Below are 21,771 nucleotides of genomic sequence, written 5' to 3'. Positions count from 1 at the left end.
TCACATCTATACACACAAATACTTAATCCACAATGAAAGAAGAAAAAAATAAAATAAAAAGTAATAATAATTATAATACTATTAATAATAATACTTACGAATACTTAATCCACAATGAAAGAAGAAAAAAAATAAAAATAAAAAGTAATAATAATTATAATACTATGAATAATAATACTTACAAATACTTAATCCACAATGAAAGAAGAAAAAAATAAAATAAAAAATAAAGACTAATACTAATAATTCTAATAATAGAATGGAAATTTAAAAATTAAATAATAGAAAAATAAGTAAAAAATACCTAATAATAATAATAGTAATAATAACACAAACCAGAAGCTAAAAAGGTAAAAGGTTTAAAAGATAATTTCCAAGAAAAGAGTTTACGACACAAGCAGCTATTGTCTGTAACCTGTTTTGAACTGCTCCCTGTGTGTCCAGCAGAGGGCGCAGTGTCATGTGACTCGTGTTCTGTTCTCGACCCAAACCTGCAGCGTTTCCACCCGTTTCAATAGAAGGAAGTGGATTTGGACAAAGGCTTTTTCAGCTGCAGAGGCCTGGAGTTTCTCTAGAGTCTGAAGAGTCTGGAGTCTAAAATGGTAAAACGTCATGACAACGAGTTTATCTGAGCTTTAATCTGCCTGGAATGTTCCACAGTGTGACTTTAATCAGCTCTACTTTACATTTATTCAATTACAGGCAGGTTTTAAAGCTCAAAAATACTAGAAAAACAGACACTGGGACCAAACTGGACCAAACGGAACCAAACGGGACCACACAGGAGAAAACTGGACCAAACCAGACCAAAAGGAACCAAACGGGACTACGTGCTTGCAAACTGGATCAAACGGAAACAAACAAGACCAAAAAAACTGGACCAAATGAGACTAAACAAACTGTATCAAAAGGTACTGGGACAAAATGACGGCCAAAATGGGACCAAACGGGACCCAACGGAACCAAGTGGGACCACATGGGATAAAACTGGATCAAACCAGACCAAACAAGACCAAAAGGAACAGGACATTATGGAACCAAATGGGACTAAATGAAGCTAAACAGGGCCATAGAGAACCAATCGAGGCCAAACTGGACCAAACTGGATTAAACAACTTGGACCAAATGGGAAAACAGAACTGAATAGAACCAAACAGGGCCAAATGGGACCAAACAGGACCCAACGCAACTAAACGGGACCACGTGAGAGCAAACTGGATCAAACAAGACCAAAAGGAACCAAATGAGACTAATCAAGCTGGACTAAATGGAACAAAATGCGGCCAAACAGGACCAAATAGGACTAATTATGACCAAACTGGACCAAACAAGCTGGACCAAATGGGAAAACAGGACTAAATAGAACCAAAAGGGGCCAAATGGGATCGAACAGGACCACATGGAACCGCATGGGACTAAACAAGGATTAACAGGGCCACAGGGGACCAATTAAGACCAAACCAGACCAAAAAGGAACCAAATATTCTGGACCAAATGGGACCAAACATGACTAAATAGAATGAATCAGGGTCAAATGGGACCAAACAATCTGGATTAATGGAAAAAACAGGACTGAATAGAACCAACCAGAGCCAAATTGGACCAAACAGGACCACATGCAACCAAATGGGACTAAACGAGGCTAAACAAGGCCACACAGGACCAAACAGGACCAATCAAGACCAAACTGATCCAAACAACCTGGACCAAAAGGAACCAAATGTGACTAAATAGAACAAAACAGGGCCAAAGGGGACCAAATGGGACTAAATGAGGCTAAATAGGGCCACATCAAACCAAACAGGACCAACTCAACAGGACCAAACAAAATGGATAAAATGGGAAAACATGACTAAATAGAACCAAATAGGGCCAAATGGAACTAAACAGGACCACGTGGAACCAAATAGGACTAATCTAGGCTAAACAGGGCCACAAAGGAACCAAACTGGACCAAAAGGGAACCAAATATTCTGAACCAAATGGGACCAAACATGACAAAATAGAACTAAACAAGGCCAAATGGGACCAAACAGGACCACATGAAACCAAATGGGACTAAATTAGGCTAAACGGGGCCACACAGGACCAATCAAGATCAAACTGGACCAAAGGGGACCAAACAACCTGGACCAAATGGAACCAAACGTGACTAAATAGAGCTACTCAGAGCCAAATCTGACCAAACAGGATCACATGAAACCAAATGGGACTAAACAAGGTTAAAGAGGGCCACATGGGACCAATCAAGACCAAACTGGACCAAACAACCTGGAACAAATGGGAAAACAGGACTAAATAGAACCAAACAAGACCAAACTAGACCAAACAACATGGACAAAATGGGACCAAACAATCTGTAACAAATGGGAAAATAGGACTAAATGGAACCACACGGGACTAAACAAGGCTAAACAGGGCCACGTGGGACCAATCAAGACCAAACTGGACCAAACTGGACTAAACAACTGGGACCAAATGGGAACAAACAGTACTAAATAGAAGCAAACAGGGTCAAAAGGGACCAAACATGACCTTGTGAAACCAAATGGCACTAAATTAGGCTAAAAAGGGCCACACAGGACCAATCAAGACCAAACTGGACCAAAAGGGGACCAAACAACCTGGACCAAATGGGACCAAATGTGACTAAATAGAACCAATCAGAGCCAAATGTGACCAAACAGGATCACATGAAACCAAATGGGACTAAACAAGGCTAAACAGGGCCACACAGGACCAATCAAGACCAAACTGGACTAAACAACCTGGACCAAATGGGACCAAACAGGACTAAATAGAAGTAAACAGGGTCATATGGGACCAAACAGGACCAAACAATCTGGACAAAATGGGAAAACAGAACTGAATAGAACCAAATAGGGACAAATGGGACCAAACAGGACCACATGAAACCAAATGGGACTAAACAAGGATTAACAAGACCAAACTGGACCAAAACAGGACCAAATATTCTGGACCAAATGGGACCAAACGTGACTAAATAGAAGCAATCAGAGCCAAATGTGACCAAACAGGACCTCATGAAACCAAATGGGACTAAACGAGGCTTAACAGGGACCAAACCAGACCAAACCAGACCAAACGGGGCTGTGGAGGTGATCATTGTGCTGCTCTGCTTTATTCCTGCTCTGTCAAAGAGACATTTGGATTCCACGTGAACACAGAGCAGGCACCATTGGCCATCTGTCTCTCACTTATTATGAGTTATTTAACACACCTCCACCGCGCTGCACCCGCTCCGCCGCCACCCGCCCACCATCGCCCACCCCGCACCCTCACCCACCCCCACCCACCCCCCAGCGGCATCCACGACTCCCATCCAAGCACCTCACAGATGCCGCCGCTCTTACCCAAATCCACTAAATTAACTTCAATACGGTTCTCGCAGCGCAAAGGTTCTTCTCGGCGCTTTGGGGACTTTTAGGAATATTTAACTCCAAAAAACGACAGGATTCGACTCCATCTTGTTTCGAGCGGAGCCAGGGCCAGCAGCTCGGAGGAGAGTTTGACAAATGCGGGCGTCTGCGAGCTTGGGTTTTAATCGTGTACGGCAGGAAATGCGACGGATAAAAAAAAAAACGACGAATCTGGAAGAGGATTTCGAGGTGCTTGTGGGTTCTCGCTTCTTATTAGTTTTTAGATAAACGTCCAAACTGTGGAGCATTTTAAAGGTCGGGAATGTTCCACACTTGCCACGTTTACATGAGAGCTTCAATAATTTCAAATAAAAATAATTAAATTCTGATTAATTCAAAGATCAAACAAATTCGAAGACCATATTAACACTTAACTCCTGAAAATGATGATTCGGAATTAAATTTGGCATATTAGACGTCTCTATTTGGAGTCTTTGCATTTGAGTTTAGACGCCCCAAGAGAAAAAATGGGAGAAAAATACACGAGTTCATTGCCCTGGAAACAAGTGCCCAGTCCCGGTCTTTTCCTTAAACGATGGCAGACCAGACAGAGAGAGACTTTAGTGTTTTTATTACATAAAACCATCAGTGGAGATCGACTTGACGACTGCGACGTGTTTATGTTTATACTCCACTAATGACACTCGATCAGTCCTGGTCTAGTCCTGGTCTAGTCCTGGTCTAGTCCTGGTCTAGTCCTGGTCTAGTCCTGGTGCAGTCCTCTTCCGGTTCTGGTGTAGTCCTTGTGATCCGCTCGGTGATTGTGGCGTATATATTTATTCTCCGCTCATGTTTGTGGCTCTCGCTCTGGTTCTCGGGTCTTTCTTTTTCTTCCTGATAATAACATCGAAAACACGTCTCTGGATACTCGTCCCTGATTGGTTGAAGCAGTACGTCTGATGTGAAAAATTCTGCATTTTCAACTTCTGACGCTGACGCCTTGGACGAGCGTCTAGACGCCAAAACTCTCAAGACGCCCAAAGACGCGCCCCAAAAACACCGGACACCCTAGACCAGGGGTGCTTTAATACGTCGATCCCGATCTACCAGTCGATCGCCAAGGTCGTGTGGGTAGATCGTGTGGGGTGCAGGAGCGTGTGGGGCGTCTCAGTGCGGCCTGTGCGCTCATTTGAAACCCGCGGAGACTCTACGGCGCATCACAAACACACACGCTCCCTATGCACGGCTCGTCTGCGACAGCGTGTGCCCTCGTGTACCAGCGTGCATCACAGGGCAGGTTCAACTTCCTAAACATCCTACCTGTCCACCTGCCTCACGTCAGCACGCCGCCCCTCGCCTTTTCACGCTCTCGCTCCTTCCTGCGTACAGCCAACACAAGCCCCTCCCACAGTGCGGCTGATTAGAAGAACAAGACCAAACGTGAAGCAAAAACCAGTCTAAATTTGTGTTCCAGTGTTGGCACAAAGCAGGTCTACAGCATAGAGCGGATCTACAGAACAGACCTACTGCCACATTTGGCTGAAGTTTGTCTAACAAAAGTGACAAATGCATCTGTGTTTGTCACGATGTGCGTTTGGTTTGGTAAACGTGCAGAGGCTGGTAAATATCACTGCAAAACCAGAAAAGAATGAAACTCCAGTTTGGAACTTTAAAAAACAGGTTTAAAAATCTTCCTTCACTTTTTTCACAGTTTTGTGTAAAGTGCCAGAGGAAGTTCTCTTAAAGAAGAGGTTCTCAAACTGTGGGGGAGGGTCCAGAAAAGGGGCACAGAGTGTTTCAGTGCAGTTTGTTTGACTTTGTATTAGGTCGATCATTTTGACTTGGTCATTTTGTAAGTAGCTCACATGATGAAAAAGTGTGAGCAGCCCTGGTCTAGAGCGTCGACGCCAGAACGCTCAAGACGCCCAAAGACACGCCCCAAAAACGCCGGATGCCCTAGACACACATCCACAAAAACATTACATATAAACAGGACGCTTTGACGCTCTGGTCTGAACGGGCCTTAAGAACTTATTATCAGGCCATAAACACTATATTCTAGTCTAGATGTCGTTTATTTTAAGATAACTTGTCAATGGACTGATAATTTCACCACTTTTAAATAATTTTATCATGGATGTAAGTGTTTGTATCTTAAATTTTGGCCGAGGTTTTTTTCGCAGTGCTGATTCGAGAGGACGCTGATGTAACCGGAGCTTGTGGAGAATGTTTGGTCAGTGACGAGTGGAGCCGTGCGCGGGGCTGTTATTGCGTTCAAATGGAAGCGCGGAGACAGGTTTAGAAAAGGGAAGTGGGATCAACAAGTACTCAACGCGACAAGAGCCTCTCCAGCCCCATCCTCCAAATCAACACGATGAAACGCGCTCGTACAGCCGGCGATTTCCTCTGTTCCTCTGTACACGACGATAATACACTGCCGAGAACTGTGAGGAGCCCACAGGAGGAGACGGGGTAACCACTCTGCCACACACAGGCCGCAGCTCATTTCTCTTTACTCGCTGTGTTCTCCTTGATTCTTCTCCTCGATAGACCTTTTACACTCCCGGGTTAATGGTTTTCTACGGCAAAATGTGTGTAAATGTGTGTGGTGTTCTCCATCAGCTTCATAAATCTGCCCCATCACCAAATCTTCAACCATCAAGCTCCACAAAGGATAAACAATCTAACATGAACAATTTATCCACAACTATCAAGAGAAGAAAGAGCAAAACTTAAATGTCCCATCTGATGGAAAATAACTCTTTTCATATTGTATCTTCTGCACATAAACAAGCACAGTTTGGGTTTTGAAACATCCATTTCTTGGAGACAGTCACAGACCAGGAACTATGAAAGTCCGACTATTGCTCCTCCCCCCGCCCGTCCTGAGAAAGCACAGGCTCCGCCCTCCAAACGTGACGTAGGCGACGAGTGAGCCGCCCTTCCTCCGCCGTCTCAGGGAGGGAGGGGGAGACAGACGTGACCCTGACAGCGGCAGGAATAAACTTTTATTCATCATGGAGATACAGCGCGTTCAGCCGCATGTGTTGGACCCGGAATCCGACGAGGACTTTGAGGAGCACGAAGCTCAAGCACCGAGTCCACATCAAGCTGAACATTACTGATTGGTAAAGTTTTAATAAACACTAGGAGATAAACTTACTTCGTGTACCTTAACTTCGTGTAACTTAAACTTCATGTAAATTAAACTTTGTGTACCTTCGTGTAACTTAAACTTCGTGTAACTTAAACTTCGTGTACCTTAAACTTTGTGTAACTTAAACTTCGTGTACCTTTGTGTAACTTAAACTTCGTGTACCTTGTGTACCTTCGTGTACCTTCGTGTAACTTACTTCGTGTACCTTAACTTCGTGTAAACTTAAACTTCGTGTAACTTAAACTTCGTGTTCACTGCAGTGTAGAACAATGAGTTTATGCTGTCGCTTTTGTTTAGGTGTTCATGTGGGGATTGTCAGACGATGCGAGGTGGAGGCGGAGGTGGTGGAGGCGGAGGTGGTGGAGGTGGTGGCGGAGGTGGTGGAGGCGGAGGTGGAGGTGGTGGAGGCGGAGTGGTGGAGGCGGGTGGTGGAGTGGTGGAGTGGTGGAGCGGGGGAGGGGGACGTCAAACGTGTCATAGGTGAATCTGCCGCGTCATCGTTGTAGCAGCTTTAGTTCGTTGTCACGTGGGAGGGTGGCAGAAATACGCTGCAATTTGTTAAAAAAAAACACAGAATCAATCTAAAAACCACTTCAGCGACAAATACAAGGCCCACACATCACTCTGAGAAGGTAGAAAGATCTGAAAAGTTTGTTTTACATTAGATGGGCCATTTAAAGTTGAACAACGACCACGCATTAGTGACACATTGAACAAAACTAACCTAATGGTCATGGTCACCCTATTTATTTTAAATACTGTATTTTTTGGACTATAAGTGTCACTTTTTTCATGGTTTGTGTTTTCACATACATCACCACCGAGCGTCACCACCGAGCCGCCTGGCATGAAAACACAATCAAATTCCACACACTTTTGCGCCACCGTATGCAGCAGATTTACTCCTGAAAACAGTCGACTAAACGCGGAATAAAAAGTGAAGAAGCGACGTCACTTTTACGTCTTCTGTTCAGACCAACATCATATGAACGTAGCCAAAAACTGTTTTACCCAAGTAACAAGTCAGGATAAACTCTGGATCTGCCACGTTTCACTTCCCTACAACAACAAAATCAGTTGAACACATCTTTCCCACACCACGTGAAGGCAGCAAAAGACAACCCACAAGTGAGCGCGGATGCCTCCAGCTCCATCAACTCTGGCTCCAGTTCACATCAACCGTCTTTCTCTGGACCTGCTGCTGTGAGCCTCGGCATTTTGGTCTAAAAATGTTCGTATTAACCTGCTCTACGTGATCCTGTGGTTTTGTTGTTTTGTCCGTCTGTGGGGCAAACTGGTGAGATATGAGACATGTAAGACACACTGATGAAAAAAGAAACATTCAAGGACATTTTTGTGCATTACATTTTATTATAATGACGTTAATGAACAACAGCCTTAATGTGCATGTCATATTTACTGTATTAACTCGCCGCTGATATAAAAGTCTGGACCAAACAGCGGCTAAACCGAGCTGAGCCTAAACACGTACAAATGTAAAGAAGCAGAAAAAACAACGGGCTCTTTTCACGCTTAAGCCACAAAACCGGAGACAAGACGTTTGGAAGCATGTGGATGACGACTTCCTTTTATAGGAGGGTTTCAGTCACGTGATCACGATGAATTTCAGGTGGAGGGCAGGAAGTGAAGACAAACACGACAAACAAACACGACTCTGGAGAACACAGATATGGAGAAGAGTTCTTATTGTCAGGATTTAGAGCCAGTAGCGAGGCAAAAGTACGAGCAGTTAGTCGACAAATATATTGGACGTGACCCTGATCTTTTTGAAAATGAGAGAATTTTCAACCGAAGTAAAAGATTTGCCGACGATCGAGGCAGAGGAGATCACGAACTATTTAGCTCTTCAGACATCGTTCTACACCAGACAACAGATGAAGGCAAAGTACAAAAGTTTGGAGGCATAGAACTTTTTTTGTCAGTGGATGGATCCTCAACCTCGGTGCAAAACGCCTAAATGATGATCATCGTTTGGTCTTCGCCGAGGTGAGTGTTTCTCTTATTTTATGTGTATAGACTGTTAGACTGGCAGTGACCTCTATCTGAACTATTTAATGTCAACAAACGTCGTTCGCCGTTAGTCGTTAATGATTCGTTTATGTTTAGGTAAACCACAAAAAACAATTTATCTTTGTAACAAACCTTTGATGAAGTGTCACTGCAGACACGAGCATTAGTGAATTCTGCTCCTCCCGACCGCAAACAGGTTTGTAATCCACTTTTTACGGTGTTGTTTCCCATTTCTGACCTTTGTGGACGACTATATTCAGTACTCTAAAAAAATCGCTTTTCCTTCTCTCGGTTAGAACGATTGGCACAGCCGTAAACTACACGACACATCGGCATTTTCCTCCAGTCGGTTCACTTCCTTCCCTCCGTCTGATTTTGCGTGCTGACAAACGTAGCCCTGTGACGTCACGTGAAACCCAGATATTGATAGTAACTCTGACAAAATCTGAACATAACAGAGAATATGGCCTGGTTTTCTTCACCTAGACTTCATTGTATTCTTTCTTTTGCGATTAGATTCCCGTCCAGTGTCAGGAACTACACCGGAAGTCGTCATCCGCATGTTTCCAGACGTTTTCCGGTGAGCGTGAACAGAGCCTGAAATTTGCATAAACATTACAGTTAATATTGTATTCACTTTGCAGAAACGGTGGTAAAAATTTGACATTTGACGCTTCGGAAGTGATGAAAGACAATTTTTATTTCGACTGCGGATGAATCAGACCAGAGACTCCTCGATCTGCTCCCTGGGCTCCTCCTCCGTCTGTAGAAACAGAAATAACTTTACAGCGACTTAATTTGTTGTGATAAAACGACGTGGGCTGTGTCAGAATGTCCACACTTTTTTACGGGTGTCCAAATGTCCAGTTGTTGAAAAAGTTGTGCACTCAAAATTTCTCGCAATGCACCTTGAAATGTCGTGGGCATCGTTGGCAGGGGCGGCGTTATCATCAGTGTTGGGGAGTAACAGATTACATGTACCAGAGTTAAGTAATCAGAGTACAAATGATGAGTAACTGTATTCAGTTACAGTTACTGTTTCAATGAGTGTTAATTGGATTACAGTTACTTTGTTGAAAAAAATGGATTACACAGAGGGATTTTACTGTTTTTACATTTTGGGCTTTATCCGTTTTTTTTGTTTGTTTGTTTGTTTGTTTTTTTCTTTTGGTAATTTCACTCATTGCCGGAAACGAAACCAGGTCCAAACAAGATCTTAACCAGGTCTAAACCAGGACTAAACCAAGTCCAAACTAGATCTAAACCAGATCTAAACCAGGTCTAAACCAGGTCTAAAACAAGGTCTAAAACCTGGACTAAACCCAGACTAAACCCAGACTAAACCTGGACTAAACTAGGGCTATACCAGGACTAAAACAGGATTTAACAGGACTGAACCCGGACTAAACCCGGACTAAACCCGAACTAAAACAGGTCTAAAACTGGACTAAAACAGGACTAAATCCTGCTGTGTGGACGTGTTTCTTCTTCTTCTATCAATAATATTTTTAATTTGGTTCAGTAAAATCTGGGCTTTTTATTTTCTTTTATCAGACAAAACTTCTTATGTTACGAAATCCTCGTCTTTGTTTCTCTACAGCAAATCAAGTAATCCAAAGTATTCAGATTACATTACTCACTTTAAGTAATTTAATGGATTACGTTACAAACTACATTTTGGGGTCTGTAATCTGTAGGGGATTACATTTTAAAAGTAAACTTCCCAACACTGGTTATCATTAGGTAAAAGTAGGCAGCTGCATAGGGCCCCCAAACCTGGAGGGGCCCCCAACCAACTGCCCAACTAATGACCGACGCCCTCGGAATAATTTGATTTTCTCTCAATATGACATTAAATGAAAGTAGTTTAAACAATAATCATAAGAAAAAAAATGGATGTAAACAAAAATGTAACTGTACGAGCAAAAAAATAAAATTACTTTCTGTTCTGGTTTTCTAGTCGGCGACCTAAGGAATAAGACAAGTTTCCAATCCACCATAAATCGAATAAATAAAGATGTGAGTGTCTCAAGAACAATGTGGAAAAACAGAGAATAAACATACTAAAAAAACAAAACTTTATAGTGAGGGCCCCAAACTCAAAATTCGCCTTGGGCCCCCAAATTGCTGACTCCGCCGCTGATCGGTGTCACTAGAACAGTCGGTATAAACCACAATGCACTGGGAGAATGTGGAAAACAGCGGCGTTCAGTGTTATGGCCCCGGTAGAGATGCTCGGATGGGCTATTTTTTCATCCGCAACCGCGACACAAAACTCATCATCCGCCCGCTGTCCATTTGCATCAAAGGTTTTGACCAATTTTCAAAACTGCACTCGCCGCCATCCGCCCATTGATTTAGATTTTAGAACAATCATACAGCAAACAAACTAAGGAGCCTCGATAAAAATGCAAACTCTATAGCTCATTCATTCCAAAATTCGCTCAACGTGCATGTTTGCATTCTTAATTGTCCGTAACAAAACGCTGCTCGTTTCTCAGGGTTTAACTCCTTGTTCGGAGCCTCACCGTGAGCAGTGTGGGCTCAATAAACGCACCACTTCGTTGTTCAAGAATCGTGGCTTTATTTGCCGTGATGCACTAAATAACAGGACAATTGACGCATATCTCATAACACTTAACAATACAGGCTGTAATATGTATATTTTTAAATTTGAGTAGTTAAACTGCCACCCGCCGAATTTAATTAAAATATTATTTTTCGTCACGTCATCTGCCCGACCCGCGGTTTAGCCACAGACACCGCGGCTGCAATCTGCGCATCTCTAGGCCCCAGGTCTTAGATTGTCATTTGTTTTGTGTGTTTTAAATAATTCTGCTGACACACCTGGATTCCTGCTGCAGGAGCCCTCGTTTGTGATTGGTGGGGCAGGTCGACGCCCACCTCACCTGCAGCCACCGCCCACTATTTAAGCCTTGGTGGCCAGTCTGACATTTAGTGTTTGTTTGTGTGTTTAGTTTAGTTCTGTTTTGTGCCTTTTTTGATTTGGTCACTCGATTCTGTTTGTGGGTTTATGTGGTTTAATTTGTTGAACTTGTGTTTTAGTTTTGTGTGTGTCCCTAAACTTTACCACTCGTTTTTTGTAAGCCTGCGTGACTCCTTTTATGGCACAAAACAGTTTATTCTGTTGTTCTGTTTCTTAGTTTAGGTTGTTTTCTGTATATTTTTAGAGTTTTGTTAATTTACCTTTAACCTTCCTGTTAATTAAACATTATTTAATTTATTCCATTTCACATCTTGGTTTTAATTTTGTTGCTTCCCTCACCCCAACGAGCTGGGTCGTAACATTCAGCGACAGGTGTTGCTGATCCTGATTCTAAGACTACGTTTACACTGAAGTGAATCACCGTATCGGAAACGATTTGCATCCACACACGTTGTTTCTGTGTCCACAAGTCTTCCCTATCCACACAACTTTGACCACATAGTGAACAGAAACGACATGTGTGGATGCAAATCACTTCCGATACAGTGATACATTTCAGTGTAAACGTAACCTCTGTTTGTTTGTCTTTTCCACGCAGAACTGTCAAACCACTCATCCCACTGATCTCAAAATTGGAGGGTGTCATCCTAATGGTATGGGTCTAAACTGTGCCAATTTTCAGACAAAAAGCAAATAATCCAGTCTGTTTACATGAAATTCAGTGTGATAAAAACTTGTATGATTATTATTCATCTGTAAGCACTTGTGTCAGTATAATCTGATTAGTATTGACGACAAAAATCCAAGTTTTATTGGAGTTTGCAAACTTTTTCACCTAAACATCCGAATCTCTGTGAGTGAGTGCACTGTAGGGGGCGCTAAAGAGTGCGGGCGTGTGTGGTGAGCGAGGGGTTAGGGGTTGGGGGGGACATTCGGACACAGCCCTGTATTTTTGAGCAGTTTTTTTTCTAACCTGCTGGTGGTCGGAGGATCTGCAGCGGGCGAGTCCTGCACAGGCTCTGAGCAGCAGCGCCACGATGACAGAAAGTACCACCAGCTCCAGGCACCTCATCCCCAACATCAGGTGAGTCAGAGTCACAGGGACATCGCACTCTGAAGGAAAACAACAACACACAAGATCAATATTCAGACAGCCCTGAAATTTTATTATGATGATGATTATTATTATTATTATTATTTATGTTTTTATTTTATTATTACTGTTATTTTACTCCTAATTTTTCTATTTTATTTTGACTTGTACATTAATATTTTTATAAGAGCCCTGAAATATATTATTATTATAATTATTATTTATTTATTTATATTTATTTGTGCAGGTGTTTTGTTCCATTATTTATTTATTTATTTATTTATTATTTTTTGTGTTACTTATTTTTCTATTTTATTTTGACTTGTACATTTACATTTTTATAAGAGCCCTGAAAATTATTATTATTATTATTATTATTATTATTATTATTATTATTATTATTTATTTTTATTTTTTTTTGTGTGCAGGTGTTTTGTTCCATTATTTTATTTTTGTATTACTTATTTTTCTATTTCATTTTGACATACACATTTACATTTATATAATTATGCCTTATTGAGAGAGCCCTGAAATATATTATTATTATTATTATTATTATTATTTATTTTTATTTTTAATTTTTTTGTGCAGGTGTTTTGTTCCATTATTTATTTATTTGTTTATTTATTATTTTTTGTATTACTTTTTCTATTTTATTTTGACTTGTACATTTACATTTATATAATTATGCCTTATTTGGCACGTGTCTCTTGCTCTTTTTTGCTACTTGTTTTGAATCTATTATTACCATTTATATTTTTTACTATTTTTTATTATTATAATATATTGTGATGTCTTTTTTTTTTTTTATTCTAAATATTTATTTATTTATTTTTTGTGTCTCTGAATGATTAAAATGTGCAAAACTGTGACATGTGTTATTGGAGACAATAACACACTTTGTATAATTTGTATAGCACAAAATTGGAGTTAAAAAAAAAAAAAGAAAAGAAAAGAAAAACAACACACAACAGTTTTGAAAAGACAGAATAGACTAGAAAGCTCAATGTTTGTCAAAGCTAACAGTCATTTTTTATCAAACTCATAAAAAGCCTAAACTGTAAAGGTGCACTGTGTAACTTTTCATCTGCTTGTTTCTGTGGATATGGACATTTGGACGCTGCTGTAGTGATGTTAACGGTGCGGTTGGTGAGATCAGCCTGTTACCATGTGGTTCTCCTGAGGTCTGGTTCCAGGGTCTGGTGAAGTTCTCCAGAGTTTGGTTCCACTCAGGTTCTGCAGACACAAACACAGGTGTGTGGTCGGGGTTGGGTGAGTTTGTATAAGGGCCCAGGCAAACAGAAGTAAACAACAAGGAAAAAAATTCAAGTTAAATCATCTGATATAAAAATGTATTGAACAGATACATATGTACTCTAGTTTATCAAACTGTTGACCTTTTTTCTGTACCATTTTTGGTTCTGAAGTTCCATATGTTTTAAACAGACCATGAATGAAACATGGAACAAAAATTATTTCCCAAATTTCAAAGACCTGAAAATCATGTAAATAAATGTTTGTATTTCATCATATCTTGTGTTATTCCATCTGTGAACTGTTGATGAAGCCACATGATTTTTCAAAAAAAAAAAAATTTATTAAATGATAAAAATGTTCTTGGAAGGACTGACATATTTTATAGAAATAGTTTCTTTCATTTTGAAGTAATATTAAAGTATTCAGAAGAAAAAAAGCGACAAATGATGTAAAATCCTGCACCTTTCTACTTGTTTGTACAATTTTCCCTCCGTTACTTTTCCCTCCGTTACCATGACCTTTCTTAATAAAAAAATCTCATGAGTCAAAAAGTCAGAGTTTTTTCAACCTAATCTTGTACCATATGGTAGAAAACTATATGAAGCAAATATTCAAACCAGTTTGTTAAGGATATGGAAGTGAGAACCAAGAGTTATCACTGTTTGGATTTATTGCCCAAAAAGTGCTGCATATTTCATTCCCTCCGTTACCAACATGAGTTTTTACATTTTTTGTCAACAACTTGAAAGAATCTCACAGGTTTAACTTGACCCTGTTGGAGTGTAACTCTTTCCTACATTCTGATACTTTACTTATTTCAATAGTTCCTCTAGTTTCTGAATAAGAGACATTTGAATGTCAAAAAATCTGCCCCTGTTTCATTTAGAGCTGCTTTAGTCCTGGTTCAGTCCTGCTTTAGTCCTGGTTCAGTCCTGGTTCAGTCCTGGTTCAGTCCTGGTTTAGTCCTGGTTCAGTCCTGGTTTAGTCCTGGTTTAGTCCTGGTTCAGTCCTGGTTTAGTCCTGGTTCAGTCCTGGTTCAGTCCTGGTTCAGTCCTGGTTCAGTCCTGGTTCAGTCCTGGTTCAGTCCTGGTTCAGTCCTGGTTCAGTCCTGGTTCAGTCCATATATGGTGCAAAAGTTCGTCATCTTCACTTGCTGATTGTTCTTTGATGATCAGTGACAGTTATTTTGGTGAGAGTTAAATTAATCATGTAATGTTTAATATTTTAAATACAGTAAAACTGTAATGTAATAAATTACTTTGAAATGAGAAAAAAATAATAAATCACACGACAGTTTTAAAGTCAGTTGCCCAACAGTGTAAACAAATGACCTCCACATTCTCTGTGCTGGACCTGGGCTGGACCCGTGACGCGTCCTCAACCTCCAACAAACTTATTTCTCTATGGAAACTGTACTTAGACAAGCGGTGAATAAAAATAAAACTGTGGACTCTTACTTGTAAGATTGAAAAGTGAGAAGACTTGGACCAGGTTGTTGTTGAGGTCTCTTACTTCACATCGATCAGGGGCAAAACCAGGAGAATTTAGAGACATTTTGAAGTGAGCTGAGCATCCTTCATTCCAGAAGTACACGTCCTCTGCGTCCTGGACCAGCCATCTCACCGAGTACACACAGTTTGTACCAAACGGCTGCACAGTACAGCTCCCTATCATTGACCAGGGGTCATTTGCTTCATAAGACACTAAGGAGAGAGAAATATGACACAGAACTCTTCAGTGAATATGACGTGGGCACCTAAAGTGTTTGACAGAATTTTCACCTAAATGAACATTTTCTTGAATTCTGTAAATAGAAAGTCGAGTTCCTCTTTGTGCATAATATATTATGTAATATATGAGGATTCGTCAGTCGCCCAGGGAGGATTCTACTTGGATGATTTTGGATTTTACAAACATCCCAAGAACAACTGCAGACCAACCACCCTCAAACTGTTAAGAAAACTGGAAAGGGATTCCTAGAGTTTGTCCAGTCCTCCTGAGACCTTCGACTGAGACACAGAGAGTCACCGAGAAGCTCTCAGAGGTCAAGCAAAAAGACAAGGACAAAGGACCCATGTTTCTCTATTTTCTGATCTCTGTGATAAAATGCCGTTTCTTCATCATTATTCCACAGTCAGTGAGAATTCCGGGATCAGCCCTATGTTCCCTCATGTCTCAGGTGTTTCTGAAAATGAAACTCTAAGTCAAGTTAAAGTCTTTTTTTTTTTTTTTTACAGCATTTAAAGGGATTATTCAGCCCAGGGTCCTTTGCACCATGACCTCTCATTACATCTGTAGAGGTTCTACGCTGGTGTAACTGACGACCAAACTGGGAGAAATGGGAATAAAATCTGATGCAAATTGATGATAAAGTCGCCCCGTCAGGTGCACAGAGGCGACACAGAAAACTCTAATGGAAAAATGAAAGTAAAACCTGAGTGATCTGGAGCTGTTCCTCTGTGTTTACCTGTGACCACAGACAGGAGGAGCCCGGTCTGGATGGTGGACTGGGATTGGTTGTGTTGGGTGCAGGTGTAGAATCCAGTGTCCTCGGGTGACACCTTCAGGATCTGCAGCTCACAGGCCTCAGTCAGGTTGACTCTGTCTGCATCTAAACCAGGACCAGTGTTGGGAGTAACAGTTACAGTAACACAAATACTTGAGTTCAGGTAAAAATAGAGGAACGCACTACTGCTGGAAAGTTGGTCATGAAACTTAGTTCCTTTTTCAATTTGGCCCAGTTACTTTTCTGTGTACGAGGGTTGGCCCACGCCCTGGCGGCGCGACGCAGTTGGGGAGCACTGAGGAGAGTCTGCATGGGAGCATGGGAGCATGGGGCCCTGTCCCCGCCCAGGGGCTGAGAGGGCACAGGGGCCACTGATCCCACGGCCCCGGGAAGCAGTGAGGTCCTGGTGAGAGGAGCTGTAAATCAACCAGAGCATCGTTCCACCTTCACCTTGAGCCTCTCCTGGCCGACCCAGAGCAAATCACAGTGCACCGCCTCAGAGGAAGTGTGTTCAGCGAGGGCCAACCTCACTCAGGGAGACGTCCCTTGAGGAGATCGTCCCTCACCCACCGGGTTGAATCCCCCGAGTGGACTGACCCCACCCCTTTAACTCTTAATGGTTTCATGTTCTCTTCAACTCTTTTCAACTTTCCCTTATGGCTCTTGTTGGTCTCGTGCCGTTTTAATCTTAGAGGACGTTTACCACCTCAAAATGATTAAAGTCAGAAGTAACATAAAAAGTTACTTTCCATAGAGGGTAACTAAGTAAAGTAAGGGATTACTTTTTAAAGAAATAACAATAAAGCAAACACTAATTTTTTAAAGTAACTTCCCCAACACTGACCGGGATTCACTACCCCGGACTTCACCAGATCCACAGAGGGCCATGTCCTGATCCAGGAGACAGGGCTCATGTCTCTGTAGAAGACATCACTGACGGTGTCCAAGGTCCAGTCTGTCCCGGAGCAGTTGGTCTGAGCCACGTCTCCGCAGGGCAGAGAGACCACATCATTGTTCATAACCAGCAACATCTCCCCTCCTCCTGAACAAGAACACGAACAGTCAGACGGAAACAGCCGGATGTAGAATCTCATGTCCACGGAGACTCGGCTGCATCATTTGCCTCAATGTCAGAAATTCAACTTGTCCCCAATTTTAAAAAGTGACAACACCAATTAAAAGAAAATCTGTGGAATATTTGCTTAATTGAAAAATATCTACTGGGTCCACCCAGTTTTCTGGCAGAAAAATCAGTTTTTCTCAAATAACTTTAAAAATAATGGTTTGTTTTAAATATAATATTGTTTTTATATATATATCTATATATCTCTATCTATCTATCTATCTATCTATATATATATATATATATATATATATATATATATATATATATATATATATATATATATAGATATATATATATAACTGCTTATTCAACGTCCTTGAAGTCCCAAAGAAATGACTTTTGCCATATTTCAGAAACTACTGATGATAGAGACAAAAAACTGGTACCAAATGATCCACAATGTCCATATTTATATTTAACTTCCATTGATACTATTGGGCTAAATTAATTATTTTTGATGTTATTAAAGAAAAACAGATTTTTCTGCTCAGATTTAAGACTTCCACAGACACTAAACTTCAGAGGTTTGGTGGACACAGTAAACATCAAGAGAATTTCATGAAATTTCTCATGGAATTTTACTTTGGCAAGTGTAAAAAAAATATACTAGGTACAGTTTGATTTTCAAAATATTTTTAAAAAGTTGCACAAATTATTCTCCCTTATGGAGAGTCTTTATGTTTGTCTTTATTTCCTTGGCAAAAACTGAACATGAAATAATTCCAAACTTGTTTTAGATTTTTAAAATAGCCTTTACCCTTTGCTTTGACCACTGCTTTTCCTCGTGAGTTTATCTGGAGCCTGACACGACGCAGCTGTGAAAAACATTTCTTCATCATGAATTTCTTTGTCTATGCTTCATAATTCTATATATCTGACATTATTTATTGGATGTCTTCCATATGCGTCTAAAAAGTATTAAACATGAAGAAACTGGTTGTGTATATCTCATGAAATTATTTAAAAATACATACATTGATTTTTATTTTTTAAATTACACTAAATCCAAGTGTAAATACAAAAAAGTCTTTTTAAGTTTTATATGATTCTCTAAAACTGTGTCTGAAAATTGTAAATAACTAATGAGACTGAAGCAGGACTCACCGGAGCCGAGCAGCGTGAGCGCGAGCAGCTGCAGGACGCACACGGCCCACATGTTTATCAGGGTTAAGAAAGACACGACTCTGCTGTTTCTGTTAAATATGTGTGAGCTGCAAAGTGACACTGTGCAGAGTTACATCTTGATAAGACGAAACCTTAAAGGGGGCGAACGCAAACTTTGAATCTAATGAAGTAACATTTGGTTTGCACCATTATGGATATTGTAAAATAAATATTATAAAATAAACTCTGAAGGTCGAATTATTAAATGTTTTTATCACCACAGACGTAAACTCACAAGAAGCAGCAGTCGCCCCAAAGAAACTGTCAAACTATTCAACGCTTCAGGAGGAAGAGTGAAGCTTCATCAGAACTGTTTACAGAGTAAAGTCTACAGAGTAAAGTCTACAGTGTAAACTCTACAGTGTAAAACTCTACAGTGTAAACTCTACAGTGTAAACTCTACAGTGTAAACTCTACAGTGTAAACTGTACAGAGTAAACTGTACAGTGTAAACTCTACAGTGTAAACTCTACAAACTCTACAGTGTAAACTCTACAGTGTACAGTGTAAACTCTACAGTGTAAAATGTACAGAGTAAACTCTACAGTGTAAACTCTACAGAGTGTAAACTCTACAGTGTAAAATGTACAGTGTAAACTCTACAGTGTAAACTCTACAGAGTAAACTCTACAGAGTAAACTCTACAGTGTAAACTCTACAGTGTAAACTCTACAGTGTAAACTCTACAGTGTAAACTCTACAGTGTAAACTCTACAGTGTAAACTCTACAGTGTAAACTCTACAGTAGGAAGCATCATTTCCCCAACTTTTTGAAAAAATTTGTGCATCAATCTGTACCCTTTTTACACTTGCCAAAGTGAACTTCCATGAGAAATTTCGTGAAAACACACAAATATTATATTTAAATATCATATTTCAAACAGTAGTGTGGGTGGAGTCCCTGCTTGGACTGTTCCCCCCAACCTGACGCCGGAGAAGCAGAAGAAAATGGATGGATGGATTTAAAACAAATCAATTGATCAAGTTATTTGAGAAAAACAGATTTTTCTGAGTTTTATGGACAATGTTAGGATGAAACTTAAGAGTCTTGTGGACCCAGTAGATTTTATTCAATTGAACAAATATTCCACAGATTTTCTTTTAAATGGTTTTGTCACATTTTAAAATTGGTACAAGTTGAATTTCTGACATTGAGGTAAACTCTACAGTGTAAATTCTACAGAGTAAACTCTACAGAGTAAACTCTACAGTGTAAACTCTACAGTGTAAACTCTACAGTGTAAACTCTACAGTGTAAACTCTACAGAGTAAACTCTACAGTGTAAACTCTACAGTGTAAACTCTACAGTGTAAACTCTACAGTGTAAAATGTACAGTGTAAAATGTACAGTAAACTCTACAGTAAACTCTACAGTGTAAACTCTACAGTGTAAACTCTACAGAGTAAACTCTACAGTGTAAACTCTACAGTGTAAATTCTACAGTGTAAACTCTACAGAGTAAATTCTACAGTGTAAACTCTACAGTGTAAACTCTACAGTGTAAACTGTACAGTGTAAACTACAGTAAACTGTACAGAGTAAACTGTACAGAGTAAACTCTACAGTGTAAACTGTACAGTGTAAACTCTACAGAGTAAATTCTACAGTGTAAACTCTACAGTGTAAACTCTACAGAGTAAACTCTACAGTGTAAAACTCTACAGAGTAAACTCTACAGTGTAAACTCTACAGTGTAAACTCTACAGTGTAAACTCTACAGTGTAAACTCTACAGTGTAAACTCTACAGTGTAAACTCTACAGTGTAAACTCTACAGTGTAAACTCTACAGTGTAAACTCTACAGTGTAAACTCTACAGTGTAAACTCTACAGTGTAAACTCTACAGAGTAAACTCTACAGTGTAAACTCTACAGAGTAAACTCTACAGAGTAAACTCTACAGAGTAAACTCTACAGTGTAAACTCTACAGTGTAAACTCTACAGAGTAAACTCTACAGAGTAAACTCTACAGAGTAAACTCTACAGTGTAAACTCTACAGAGTAAACTCTACAGTGTAAACTCTACAGTGTAAACTCTACAGTGTAAACTCTACAGAGTAAACTCTACAGTGTAAACTCTACAGTGCAGGTGCAGAGCTCTGAGGATGTGGTCAGACGGATCTTCTCAGTCCCAAGTCACGTCCCTGAGGAGGAAGCTGAGGACTGTGAGGACTCGTCCATCACCCTGAAGTGTCTGAGGAGGTTAAAGCTCCTCAGTCCCTCTGGACCAGCGGTGAGGTCCTTCTGTTTAAGAAGGGGGATAGGAGGATGTGTTCCTCCACAGGAGAGTCACACTGCTCAGGCTCCCTGTGAGGTCTGTTCCAGGGACTGGAGAGTCTGAGAGTCCAACCTCAGACTCAGGGATGAACCTTGGACCAGCTCTGTAGTCTCCACCAGAGGCTCAGGGGAGTTTGTCAGTCCACATCTGCTTTCTGTTCTGTTCATCATTTTTTAGACAGGATTTCTAGGCACAGTTAGGGGCCAGAGCAGGTCCATGTATTAAAGTGCACGGTGGTGTGTTAAAGTGCACGGTGGTGTATTAAAGTGCATGGTGGTGTATTAAAGTGCACGGTGGTGTGTTAAAGTGCATGGTGGTGTGTTAAAGTGCATGGTGGTGTATTAAAGTGCACGGCGGTGTATGAAATTAGGGTGTTTTAAGACTTTTGGTCATTCTCAACAATTTCTACAAAGTTTTATTCATTTTGATCCAGTTTGTTACAGAATGTTTGTGCTGACATGAAGGTGTTTTGAAGCAGAAGTAGAGATGACGTCCAGAGAGTTTTTATCAGGGTTTGTGATTTCAGCAGAGGAAATGCAGCTTGATGAACAGATAAAAAAACAACAACCTTTACTTGTGAAATATGAGACACAAGATCCAAACTGCGCACACAAACACTCACATTGAAAGTCACATTCACGTCACACTTGATGCGTCGGCTGTTGATATGTTTGACTAATCTAACGATCTTTCCCGGGCCCTATTCAAACCCTCCTTACGGTTAGCTGTAAGATTCTGTACGAAGCTCCGCCCACAAGTCCAGTCACCCACGCTCCCACACGACAACTCTCCGTAAATGTACAAAAACATACAAACATACATGATTTGCA

General features: G+C 40.6%; 1 protein-coding gene across 1 annotated transcript; it reads right to left on the bottom strand.

The window, feature by feature from the left end:
• Positions 1 to 5,273: 5,273 nt before the first annotated feature.
• On the bottom strand, positions 5,274 to 18,653 carry LOC129411826 (uncharacterized). Its single transcript, XM_055163928.1, has 8 exons — positions 18,602 to 18,653; positions 17,216 to 17,413; positions 16,333 to 16,476; positions 15,323 to 15,568; positions 13,776 to 13,844; positions 12,489 to 12,628; positions 11,097 to 11,168; positions 5,274 to 5,336 (listed from the first exon to the last, which is right to left on the bottom strand). The coding sequence occupies exons 1-8, from the start codon at positions 18,651 to 18,653 to the stop codon at positions 5,274 to 5,276; spliced, it is 984 nt and encodes a 327-aa protein (XP_055019903.1).
• Positions 18,654 to 21,771: the final 3,118 nt, after the last annotated feature.

Source organism: Boleophthalmus pectinirostris, unplaced genomic scaffold, assembly GCF_026225935.1.
Source record: "Boleophthalmus pectinirostris isolate CB_2022bp ecotype Guang Dong unplaced genomic scaffold, ASM2622593v1 HiC_scaffold_6, whole genome shotgun sequence".
Classification (NCBI taxonomy): domain Eukaryota; kingdom Metazoa; phylum Chordata; class Actinopteri; order Gobiiformes; family Gobiidae; genus Boleophthalmus; species Boleophthalmus pectinirostris.
This window is presented reverse-complemented; position numbering and strand designations above follow the sequence as displayed.

Bases quoted from the DNA above. Each gene is read 5' to 3' on its own strand.
- LOC129411826 (XM_055163928.1), bottom strand. From the start codon at position 18,653: ATGTGGGCCGTGTGCGTCCTGCAGCTGCTCGCGCTCACGCTGCTCGGC. The intron at 16,477-17,215 runs GTCAGTGTTGGG...GTCCTGGTTTAG, and splicing joins GTCCGGGGTAGTGAATCCCG to ATGCAGACAGAGTCAACCTG. The intron at 12,629-13,775 runs GTAACAGGCTGA...GTTTTCCTTCAG, and splicing joins GACCTCAGGAGAACCACATG to AGTGCGATGTCCCTGTGACT.